This window comes from Mytilus trossulus, chromosome 3, assembly GCF_036588685.1.
Source record: "Mytilus trossulus isolate FHL-02 chromosome 3, PNRI_Mtr1.1.1.hap1, whole genome shotgun sequence".
Lineage (NCBI taxonomy): Eukaryota > Metazoa > Mollusca > Bivalvia > Mytilida > Mytilidae > Mytilus > Mytilus trossulus.
Genome location: NC_086375.1, coordinates 93614534 through 93626185, shown reverse-complemented (window position 1 = coordinate 93626185; position 11652 = coordinate 93614534). Strand labels below are relative to the sequence as shown.

The window sequence follows — 11652 nt, the reverse complement described above, 5'->3', positions numbered from 1 at the left end:
GTAAAAAAGAACTCTGGTCAATTTAATAATTTTTAATTCAGATAAAAAAAACACAAAAATACTGTTACCAAAACACAGTGCCGCTTGGAAGTATTCGTGATGATAAAATTGAGAATGGAACTGATAGGGAACGTGTCAAAGAGAGAACAACATGACCATACAGCAAAAGGCCACCAATGGGTCTACAATGCAGATACATGTCTGTTGTACGGTTATTTTTTTTATTGGAAATCTGAAAATCAAATGACGTTATGTTCGCCTTTTGCACGTTATCGAATAAGTCATTCCGCTTTTGAATATTTGAGTAAATTTTAGCACTAAAAGGTACATCTCTTCTTCTTCTTCCAGTTAAGCGGTCGCAAACAACATTGTAAGAAACAAGTTTAGTTTTATTATCATATCCAATTATAAAAGTCAATAGATGTAAGACAGCTGAAGAAGATTATACAAAGCTTTTAGTGTAATGACTTTCTATTACTAGAGGCGGCTGCGATAAGTAAAATTAGTATTCTCTGGACCAGAAATTGACAGGCACGTTTTAAAAAGTGCACTTTTACCTCCATTAAGTACCTGTTTAGATCAATTTATAGTCCCCATTAGTATACGCTATTGTTATCTCCGAACCATAGAATGAAACAGATTTTATAATGTTGTCCTTTTGCAACTTCCCATCAATCCTTTATACGTACGATGTTTATTCAAGATATGATACAAGAATAAATAACGAAGTCATTGATTTGACAATTTTTTAGAAGTTAAATTATTCCTTTTAAATTTTTATACATTTATAAAGTCATTACAATAATTTTTAATAAATATATGGCCACAATCCGCGATTAGTCTACTGGTCAAATTGCCAAGCTTCCTATTGAATGTATTAGAACGGTGACCGTTTGTTGTTAAATTTTATAAGAACGGTGACCTTTCGTTGTTAATTTTTATTAGAACGGTGACCGTTTGTTTTTAATTTTTATTAGAACGGTGACCGTTTGTTGTTAATTTTTATGTCAGTTGGTCTCTAGTGGAGAGTTCTTTGTTAACCATTCAAAATCTTCTTATTTTATATGGTCAAGCGTTTTTTTGTTAACAAGAGTCCAACTGACATAAAAATTAACAATTAACATGTAGTCTTCTTATACGTTCAGGTATTTCACATCCAATCTTTTATGGTAATATTGGTTTCAAAGCACAAAAATGTCAGTATTCACCTCAGAAGCTAACAAAACCTTTAAACAGACTTATTAAGAAGGGATATAGTTACGTTATACTGTTGCCAGGTCATTAAAGGTTGCATATTTTGCAATAAGATTGATTCACTTATAGGGTCTTTGCATGGGAATTAAACACATTTATTTAAAAACCAGTTGTTGGCACGACACAGGTTATGTTCTTCTCCTATATTTTATGATGGTATAATACTAAACCCATATGGAGGGATTGTGCCTGATATTGATATGACGAAGACATAAGGAGGGATTGTGCCTGATATTCATATGACGAAGACATAATCTTTCAATTAGTTTAATTGAGGTCTGGAGCTGGCATGTTAGTAACTGCTAGTATATAGTCTGTTGTTATTTATGTATTATTGTCATTTTGTTTATTTTCTTTTGTTACTGACATCGGACTCGGACTTCTCCTGGACTGAATTTTACTGTGCGTATTGTTATACGTTCACTTTTCTACATTAGCTAGTCTCAAAAAACATGTTTAAAGGCCCGCCTCATTTTGCGCCTGTCCCATGTCAGGAGCCTCTGCCCTTTTTTTAGTCTTGTATGATTTATTTTTTTAGTTTCTTGTGTATAATTTGGAGTTTAGTATGACGTCCATTATCACTGAACTAGTATATATATTTGTTTAAGGGCCAGCTGAAGGACATCTCCAGGTGCGGGAGTTTCATGCTGCATTGAAGACCTATTGGTGACCTTCTGTTCTATGGTCGGGTTGTTGTCTCTTTGACACATTCCACATTTCCATTCTCAATTTTAATTATAGGTCACATATGACAGACAGAAAATCCAGGTCTTCTACCTTCTGAAATATAAATTCTTCGTCAGCTATGGTTGTCGTTTGTTAGTGTGGTTAATAAGTGTTTCTCGTTTCTTATGTAGATTAGACCATTGATTTTCCTGTCTGAATTATTTTACATTATAGTTGTCCTTTATAGCTTGCTGTTTGGTGTGAGTCAAGACTGTACTTTGACCATCAAATTGTTTACTTTTTATGCATTGCAACTTAAATTGAAACTTTTCTCATTGGCACTCATACCACATCTTCTTATTTATAAGATGATACTTACCGGTACCAATCTGAAGGGAAACAGAAAAAATGGTGACGGTCTAACTAAACATTTAAGTGACCAAACTAATCTTCAAATTAAACTGTGGTAATTTAAAATCAAGGTTAAACCAGCATGTTTTTGGACAACTTACAAGAAATGATTTACTATCAATGACCAACCACTTTTCAAACAAGGACTAGGGGACAGCACAAACAAGCAGCCTGAGCCTTGGCAATATTATGAGAAGATCGTGCATAGCTTGTTTAAGAAGACAATGTTGAGAAATGCATAATCTGATATAGTTATTCTACTACTCATAACTTTTTTTTCTGTTAAGCCAATGGAAAAATGTAAGCCAGAAACTTGATATCATTTTGCATCTGTATACAAGGTATGAACATCTTCCTATATCTATGAAGCACACTGGGGATCTACCTTCTGACATATAACTCTGTATAGTTACTATAGATTCTTCAGGTAATAATAACTTGACATGTTGATCATTATTTCCTAGCTTCTATACTAAATAAAAGCCAAGAACTTTAAAAAAAAGTTTAAGATCAACATTTCAGGGGAAACAGATTATTCTAAATTTTCAGAGTTAACAGAGTTTGTTCAGTTGTGTTGACTGTCATGCTATGATTTTCTCTAGTCACCATATAAATTGTAATATATGAGATATTGTCAAAACCTGCAGCTTGACCCCTATATACAGTTTTTAGCCAAGATAGCTATATTGGTTGATCAACCTGGGAAATAAAAGCCCAAACTTCCTGGAAACTTTCCTTTAAATGAAGTAGACACACTTTTCTTTCAATCCATTTAGATACTTTAGAGAGCAAGATCTTTAAAGAAAAGTTTACAAGCAACAGACACAAACGTGATGCAAATTGTCACATGGACCTTTATAAAAATGATATAGTTACTAAAATCTTTGTAAAAAAATTGGTTCAAGTTTAAAAGACCCATTTACATTTTCAGTTATTTTAACAACAACTTTTATATGCAACACTCCATTTTAAATTTCTTGTATGAGTTGTAACTGGTACCAATGATGTTCAGCCAGTTTGCAGAAGTTATTTCAGTAAAACTTTGAGTTTTACATCTAATATTTCAACTATCAATAATCCACAGATTGCTCCATCTTAAACACCATAATTACAAAACTATCTGAGAATCGTTATCTAATGAAAAGTTTTCAAGCTCTTTGTCAGCATCTTGTGTGTTAATCAACTTTCTTTGATGGTCTTTAAATGAGCCCATGTTCCATTCATATTGTATTTGCTCAAGTGTTTCTGAATGTTTTATTGAAGAGTCAGTATCAGTCATAAAGTCAGAGTTTAAATCACTTGATGAAAAAGGCAGCTCTCTACAATGTTGAGTCTCTGAAAGAAAGTCCAGTTCAGTGTTTGGTATATCAGATTTATAATGTGAGACACTGGTTCGTTCTATTGGTGCCTGAACCTCTGAAAGAAAGTCCAGTTCAGTGTTTGGTATATCAGATTTATGATGAGGGACACTAGTTCGTTCTTTTGGTGTCTGAACCTCTGAAAGAAAGTCCAGTTCAGTGTTTGGTATATCAGATTTATGATGTGCGACACTAGTTCGTTCTTTTGGTGTCTGAACCTCTGAAAGAAAGTCCAGTTCAGTGTTTGGTATATCAGATTTATGATGTGAGACACTAGTTCGTTCTTTTGGTGTCTGAACCTCTGAAAGAAAGTCCAGTTCAGTGTTTGGTATATCAGATTTATGATGTGAGACACTGGTTCGTTCTTTTGGTGTCTGAACCTCTGAAAGAAAGTCAAGCTCGGTGTTTGGTATGTCAGATAAATCTGATACTGTTGGTTTTATTGGAGGTTCAACCTCAGACGTAAGGTCAAGGTCATTGTTTAATAAATGATCAGATGTCTGAATTCCAGATCTTTTCAATGAGGTTTTTGACATAAAATGAAGTTGATGGATATCACATGTTCTAGGTTTAATATTACTAGTTTGTGTTACAACAGGAAAGTTATCAAAGAGTTTGTGTATTCTGTCCTTTAATATCACATTTCCACCAAAATTATGTTTCTCATTTCTCTCTAGAGATGAAGAAGATGCAACGATGTTGTTTTTTCTTATTGGGTTCCTCAATTGAAAAGAATTATTTTGATTTTGACTATCACAATGATTGGAGTTACAACTGAACTGTTCCAAGGGACTACTGTCTGACTGATCACAGTCTTCAGTAGTATCTTTAAGTTGATTCTTGTTCACATAGGAAATCTCACTATCGTATTTTGGATGTTTATTTGGCAGACAAGAATCAGAACTCCTTCTTCTTTTATTATAATAAGGTGATTTAAGGGGAGGTAATTCATCATCTCCTTCTTTACAGAACTGAGAGCCCTTCTCATTGACACAATGTTCTTCACTTTCTTGAGACTTCAGAGTGAAGTTATCTCCCTTCTTGTCTGTATGAAATGAACACCTTGTTTGATTGGATGTATTATCAATCTTTCTAGTACCAGACAAGGTAGGTAACTCTTCAGAACTTTCTGACAGCTGGACAATATTCCAAGATTCGTTGTTTAATGTATCTGAAAGTAAATTATACAAATATAGAATTAATCATGCACTACATAGGCATGCTGAGATAAAAAAACATATCACCATTGTTATATATCAGTATGTATGGTCAGGTTATGCTTCTGCATGTAAGTGAGACTTGTCCCCCTTTTGTTAGTAATTTGTATTTTTGTATGTGACATCATTTTTGTCTGATTAAAATGTAGAAACTGGAAGCAGATGTGTTTTTATGTGTCCGTTTGTATTCGCCTCCATCCATGCTACCAAAGCTATTCCCCTAGTCTGAATACCATACCCACACATGCTGAAAAGGAGAAGACACATCACAATACCCAGACATACTGAGACAGAAGACATATCACTATACCCAGACATATCGAGACAGAAGACCCATCACCATACCTAGAAGATGTTGAGATAAAAGACATATCACCATATCCAGACATATTGAGACAGAAGACATATAAGCATACCCAGAAGATGTTGAGATAAAAGACACATCACCATATCCAGACATGTTGAGACAGAAGACACATCACCATACCCAGAACATGTTGAGATAAAAGACCCATCACCATACCCAATTATGCTGAGATAGATGACACGTTACCATACCCAGACTTACTGAGAAAGAAGACAATTCACAATACACAACCATGCTGAGACAGAAAACATATCACCCTATGCAGACAGGATGAGACAGAAGACATATCACCATACCCAGACATGGTGAGACAGAAGACACATCATGATACCTACCAATACTGAGACAAAAGACACATCACCATATCCAGATATGCTGAGATAAAATACATATCACAAAAGTCAGACATGCTGAGACAGAATACACATCCAAATACCCAGACATGCTCAGACAGGAGACATATCACCATACCCAGACATGGTGAGACAGAAGACAAATCACAATACCCAGACATGCTCAGACAGGAGACATATCACCATACCCAGACATGGTGAGACAGAAGACACATCACAATACCCAGACATGATGAGACAGAAGACATATCACCATACCCAGACATGGTGAGACAGAAGACACATCACAATACCCAGACATGCTCAGACAGGAGACATATCACCATACCCAGACATGGTGAGACAGAAGACACATCACAATACCCAGACATGCTCAGACAGGAGACATATCACCATACCCAGACATGCTGAGACAGAAGACACATCACAATATCAAGACATGCTGAGACAGAAGAAATGTCACCATACACAGACATCCTGAGACAGAAGACCCATCACCATACACAGACATGGGGAGACAGAAGACACATCCCCATACCGACACATGCTGACACACAAGGCACATCACCATACCCACACATACTGAGACAGAAGACACATTACCTTACACAGACATGTTGAGCCAGAAGATATATCACCATTAGCCTTGACTAAAATTAGAAAGTATTGAAGTAGGTGTTGTTTTGATAGTAATTAATCATCATGTCACATTTATGACTGAAAATGTGTTAATGTTAAAGGCAAAAGGTGACGGTCGTGAATTATGTAAAAATGACCGAAAAAGCCTTGAAAACTAAAAAGTATATGACTGTTTCATGCTTTGCCCAGCCGGTTTTTTACCGTACATTATATAAATGACCGGAATATATGACCATTTTGGAAGCCCTGCACCATACCCAACAAAACTGAGACAGGAGACAAATCACCATACCCAGACATGCTGAGACAAAAGAAACATCACCATTCCCAGAAATGTTGAAACAGAAGACACATCATCATTACAAGACATGTCTCAGCTGACACATTACAATACCCAGACATGAGACAGTAGACACATCACCAATCTCAGAAATGCTAAGACAAAGATGCATTACAATAGCGACAAATGCAGAGACAAAAGACATATTACAATACCCAGAAGACAGATTATCAGAAGAACACAAACTTTAAACTTGTTACCTAAGAAACATTTTAAAGTCTGAGACCATGACTAAGAGGTCAGAGCCTAATATCTCCATGGGAAGAGATGTGCCAATGCTAATTTAACTGTATATACAAAATGTATCAATAATCAGAATGTGTATCAAAGTTTATAAGTATCCTCCTATACAAAATGTGTTTAAATGTTTATAAGTGTCCTTGTATAAAGTACATATTTACATACCTGGTATTTTTTTCCCGAAGAAATTTATGAGTTTACTTTGTTTTGTGTGTGTCTTTAATTCTTCAGGGGGAGGAGAACTTTTTATGAGATTACCGATACTTCTCAATGGCTTGGATAAACAAGCTCTTCTCCCTGTAACTGATGGGGTGTCTATCTACAAATACAGAGAATTTGGCTAAGAGATCTAAATTTATATATTGTTTTTAAATAGCAGCAAAATATTACTTACTGTTTTACTTTTAACAAAATCCTCAGAGACACCTAAAATGACTTCTTTTTCACTTAACATTGCTAAAAGGCAAGACAATGCCATAATTTTTAATCCAGTTTATCATTGATAGCCAATCTTTAAAATGCATATTTATATCTATTTCCCATTTATCACTGGAAGCTAAAGCTAATAATATATTATTTTCTGAAAAGAATTTATAGAAAAATTTACAGTATTTTGTTTTCTATTCAAAATATATGCACTTATTTATTTTCAATACATGTATCATCTATTCTAATGAAATTTGGATGTAACAATATTTTTCATTGGCTAAAAGTTGCCGTCAAATCCACAGTTGACCAGGCGTAACTAAGGAGGGACCCGCCATTTTGAATTGATGAATCAACAAATGTTCCATTGCTACTATATTATCGAAAATAAAACAACACCTACCTCATTTTAATATAATTTTATCAGAATTTGAAGCATACAGGTAACGTACTAACCTCCAGTTTGTAAGTTTTCATTTGTATGAAGTCACGTTTAGCCATGACGTCTTTGTGCCAAAATCATTCCTGAAGTTTCGCGGATTTTTTTAATTTGACAAATTTATACATTTTTTCAAGTTTTATCGTATTTTTTCTTTTTGTAATGCATTAGAATCGGAATAACAGTACTGTAGTTGAAGAGTTGCCACCGTCAATTTTGATTTGTTTTATCGTAATTTCAGAACAGCAAGCGTCGCCAGTAAAACTGCATTTGAGACCGTCAAATCTACAATTGACGGTGGCAACTCTTCAACTACAGTACTGTTATTCCTTAAATCTAGAACTACCTTCTATCATAGGGTCATTTTTATAAATTTCCTGTTTACAAAACTTAGATTTTTTTGAAAAACTGAAGATTATCTTTACCCAGGAATAGATTAATTTAATAGCTGTATATGGCACAACTTTTTGGAATTTTTGGGTCCTCAATGCTCTTCAACTATGTACTTGTTTGGCTTTATAACTATTTTGATCTGAGCTTCACTGATGAGTCTTATGTAGACAAACAGGTGCGGGAATTTCTTGCTACATTGAAGACCTGTAGGTGACCTTCTTCTGTTGTTTTTTTATTTGGTCGGGTTGTTGTCTCTTTGACAGATTCCCCATTTTCATTCTCAATTTTATAAATCAATCCTTTGATAACATTTTTCTATCATATTTTCCCATCTATTTGAAATTTAGCTTATAATACCATTTAAACAAAATCAGTATTAACATTAATTATATGTAAAAAAAATCTCCATATGAACAAAAAATTTCATCAGACACCAGATCATTGATAAAAATACACAATTCCAATTTATTTGAACTTGAAATAATGATGTTTGGGTTTAGTCATATGGACCGTACCAGAATACCAGTATTTTATTTACCTTTTTCTTGGTTCTTGTACACAACCATTCATCACATTTCTCAACTGTATTTACAGGATTGTGCTTACCCATTGTCAAATCTACAAACAAAAACATTTGTATTGACTTAACATGTTCATTCAAGCTACCTACAAATGGTTTATTTTTTTAAAAACAAGTGCACACCTGAGCTAACTCATGAATATAAATAAGAGGATGTGGTATGAGTGCCAATGAGACAACACTCCATCCAAGTCACAATGTATAATCAAAGTGCTTGTAAGCAATGAAGGGTAACAAATCCTTCCATTTATCAGTGCGAAGTTGAAAAAAAAACCATTGCATTGGTTTAAGGGACAACATCAAAAGTTCAATGAAAATAAAAAAACTTAATTCACATAGGTTTTACACTGACCCCCCACAACCCCTCTTAACTTAATTTGGGAAAAATTGATTGACCCATATAGATAATATATGTAAAAATAAATGTCGGATAACCACATCTTGCAGCAGTTCAACACCCCCACCCCAAACTATTTGAATTAAGTTTTTTTTTATATTACATTGATCTTTTGATGTCGTCCCTAAGTTGATTCAACTACAAATATGGACAAAGGAAGATAACTCAAACTTTGAAGATTAAGTAAACAATGAAATTACTGATATTTTAGGAACAGATATTAGATTCCTGCACCTCACACAAGTTACATGTATGTAATTTTCTTGAAAAGTATAACATTGTTTTGTAACTTGATTATCTGAGCATATATTTCATAGATACATTTCAGGAAATGTTGATGGATATGATGTTAAGAATTTTATAATCAATGCACTATGGTATGTGTATGTACATGTAGTGATAAACCTTGTCAGTACCATAGGATTTTGATTGCATTTCATTCAATCTTTACCCAAAATAACCGCTAAACTGCACTAAGCAATCAATATTTCGGGGGTAATAGCACACACATGTTTGTGAAATTTCAGAGAAGATACATATACATGTAGATCTCATCATTATGATTCTAGTTAGCTATATACCTAAACAAAAATCAGTTATCTATACAAGAAAACTCAACACATGTACATGTATCATAAATGAAAGTAGCATTCACATAATCATATGTATAAGGGCCCTGCCTAGTGGTGTGTCGTCTTAAAGTGATTAGTCTGTCCCTCCATCAATCTGTAACAAATTGTCCAGAGAACCATTATAATTTCATACTTTATACCATACTTGAAAGTACATTAACCAGTTGGATGATCAATGCATTTGAATGGGAGCATATACATGTAGTTGGAACCCTCCCTTTACTCTGGGTTGGAAACTCCCCCTTCAAAAGTTTTAGTGGGGTTGACAGCCGAGAAATTGACATATAACGGAATTTCATCACCATCTGCCATTTTTCTTAATTGTGAGTTAAGCACCTTGTGTTATATGAAGGTACATGTATATAGGGGGGGGAAAAAATCTGCAACGAGTGCCTGTGTCTAATATGCTAAGTTTTACAGCTCCCTCAACATTTCCACTATGTCCTATAGCACTTTAGGCAGTCTTGATAACGTAACCACTAAAATAGACCACTTTAAACTTAACACACAAAAAAAATTAAGAAATTAAAAAAATAAAAAATGTAATATTTGAAAATCTAAACATGCTAAATAAAAACGAAAAATTTAAAAACAAAGAAAAATTGTAAAAATTAATATGGGGTTGAAGTCCCCAATAACGGTAGAAAATTCAATAAAAAAAAAATCGGGAAAATTTCCTGAATTTTTCATTGTACTAATGAACTCAAAATCGTTCAAATTTTTTTGGTCGCCTGTTTTGAAATCCCGGACCTGCGCAGAAATCTACAATGTACTTCCTTTTTCCGGTTTTGTTTGTATGAATCTTTGAGTAAAATATATATTTATCGGTCTAGTATAAATAGGAAGGAACGCAATACCTATTTCATTTTTAATAATTCCTTGATATGAAAAACGTTACCTGATGATAGCGCGTTTCTTTGTTTACATTGCATATGACGTCATAACTTAAAAAATGTCACAACTATAATCCCTAACAACAGAACCAAAATCGGAAACGTTACGGTATATCCGTTTCTTTTTTTTAACAAATATTTTTAAAAGTTACAAAAAAATAATTCATAAAGACTTCGTCCCCATTTACAGGTTATGCCTGCCTCATATTAATAATACAAATATATACAAAAATATGGAATACATCTATGTTAAACTATATTTATAAATACATAAATTTGAAAAATTATACCAGACATGCGCCGAAAAGTAAACAGTATGTTGATGGTTTTCTGAAACCAGAGACATATATGTCTCTGCTGAAACTAAAGAAGTAGCTAGAAGATTATAGTTCATTTGTTTACCAGTTTACTATTTGCAGTTTTTTGGAGAGTTAAATTTTTGTCACACACCATACTCTGTAGATCACACAAGTTGGCAGATACTTCTTTTTATTTATCATATATCGTTTTCGTTATCTATTTAAGTAATCTTCGACAACAAAAAATTGCCTGCAGCGCTGTAGGTAAGTTTATATTGTTGAAAAACAGTGGGAAAAATAATAAATTCAGTGTCAAAAAACTTTATGACATACAAATAAAAATTGTATTACAAAAAAACGCGAAACAGACACTGACAAAAAATGAATGTTGTAATATTCAAAACTAATTTCGGAAACGACAATGTTTCCGTATTAAAAGAGGGACGAAAGACACCAAAGGGACAGTCAAACTCGCAAATCCAAAACAAACCGACAACGCCATGGCCAAAAATGAAAAAGACAAACAGAAAAACAATAGTACACATGACACAACATGGAAAACTAAAGAATAAACAACACGAACCCCACCAAAAACTAGGGGTGATCTCAGGTGCTCCGGAAGGGTAAGCAGATCCTGCTCCACATGCGGCACCCGTCGTGTTGCTTATGTGAAAAAAATACGTATTTTTGAAAATTATCTCAAACTAGATTATGTGGTGACCCTGCAAATAGGGTACGTGGACCTCCG

General features: G+C 33.9%; 1 protein-coding gene across 3 annotated transcripts; it reads right to left on the bottom strand.

The window, feature by feature from the left end:
- Positions 1-2908: 2908 nt before the first annotated feature.
- On the bottom strand, positions 2909-11231 carry LOC134712889 (uncharacterized protein PF3D7_1120600-like). 3 transcript variants are annotated; one of them, XM_063574882.1, is made up of 4 exons: positions 10049-10071; positions 8642-8721; positions 7011-7164; positions 2909-4860 (listed from the first exon to the last, which is right to left on the bottom strand). In XM_063574882.1, the coding sequence occupies exons 1-4, from the start codon at positions 10068-10070 to the stop codon at positions 3440-3442; spliced, it is 1677 nt and encodes a 558-aa protein (XP_063430952.1). In that variant the 5' UTR covers position 10071; the 3' UTR covers positions 2909-3439. The 3 variants fall into 3 exon arrangements, with proteins under 3 accessions (XP_063430952.1, XP_063430954.1, XP_063430953.1); XM_063574884.1 differs by lacking the exon at positions 10049-10071 and adding an exon at positions 11056-11231 and having other exon boundaries at positions 2910-4860; XM_063574883.1 differs by lacking the exon at positions 10049-10071 and adding an exon at positions 11008-11231 and having other exon boundaries at positions 2912-4860.
- Between the last annotated feature and the right edge of the window lie 421 nt (positions 11232-11652).

What these genes read in the sequence shown, in the direction of transcription:
- LOC134712889 (XM_063574882.1), bottom strand. Translation starts at nt 10,070, where the DNA reads ATGTACCTTCATATAACACAAG. An exon ending in GTACAAGAACCAAGAAAAAG is followed by an intron (nt 7,165 to 8,641) that starts GTAAATAAAATA and finishes CTGTATTTGTAG; the next exon opens with ATAGACACCCCATCAGTTAC. An exon ending in CTTCGGGAAAAAAATACCAG is followed by an intron (nt 4,861 to 7,010) that starts GTATGTAAATAT and finishes ATTTACTTTCAG; the next exon opens with ATACATTAAACAACGAATCT.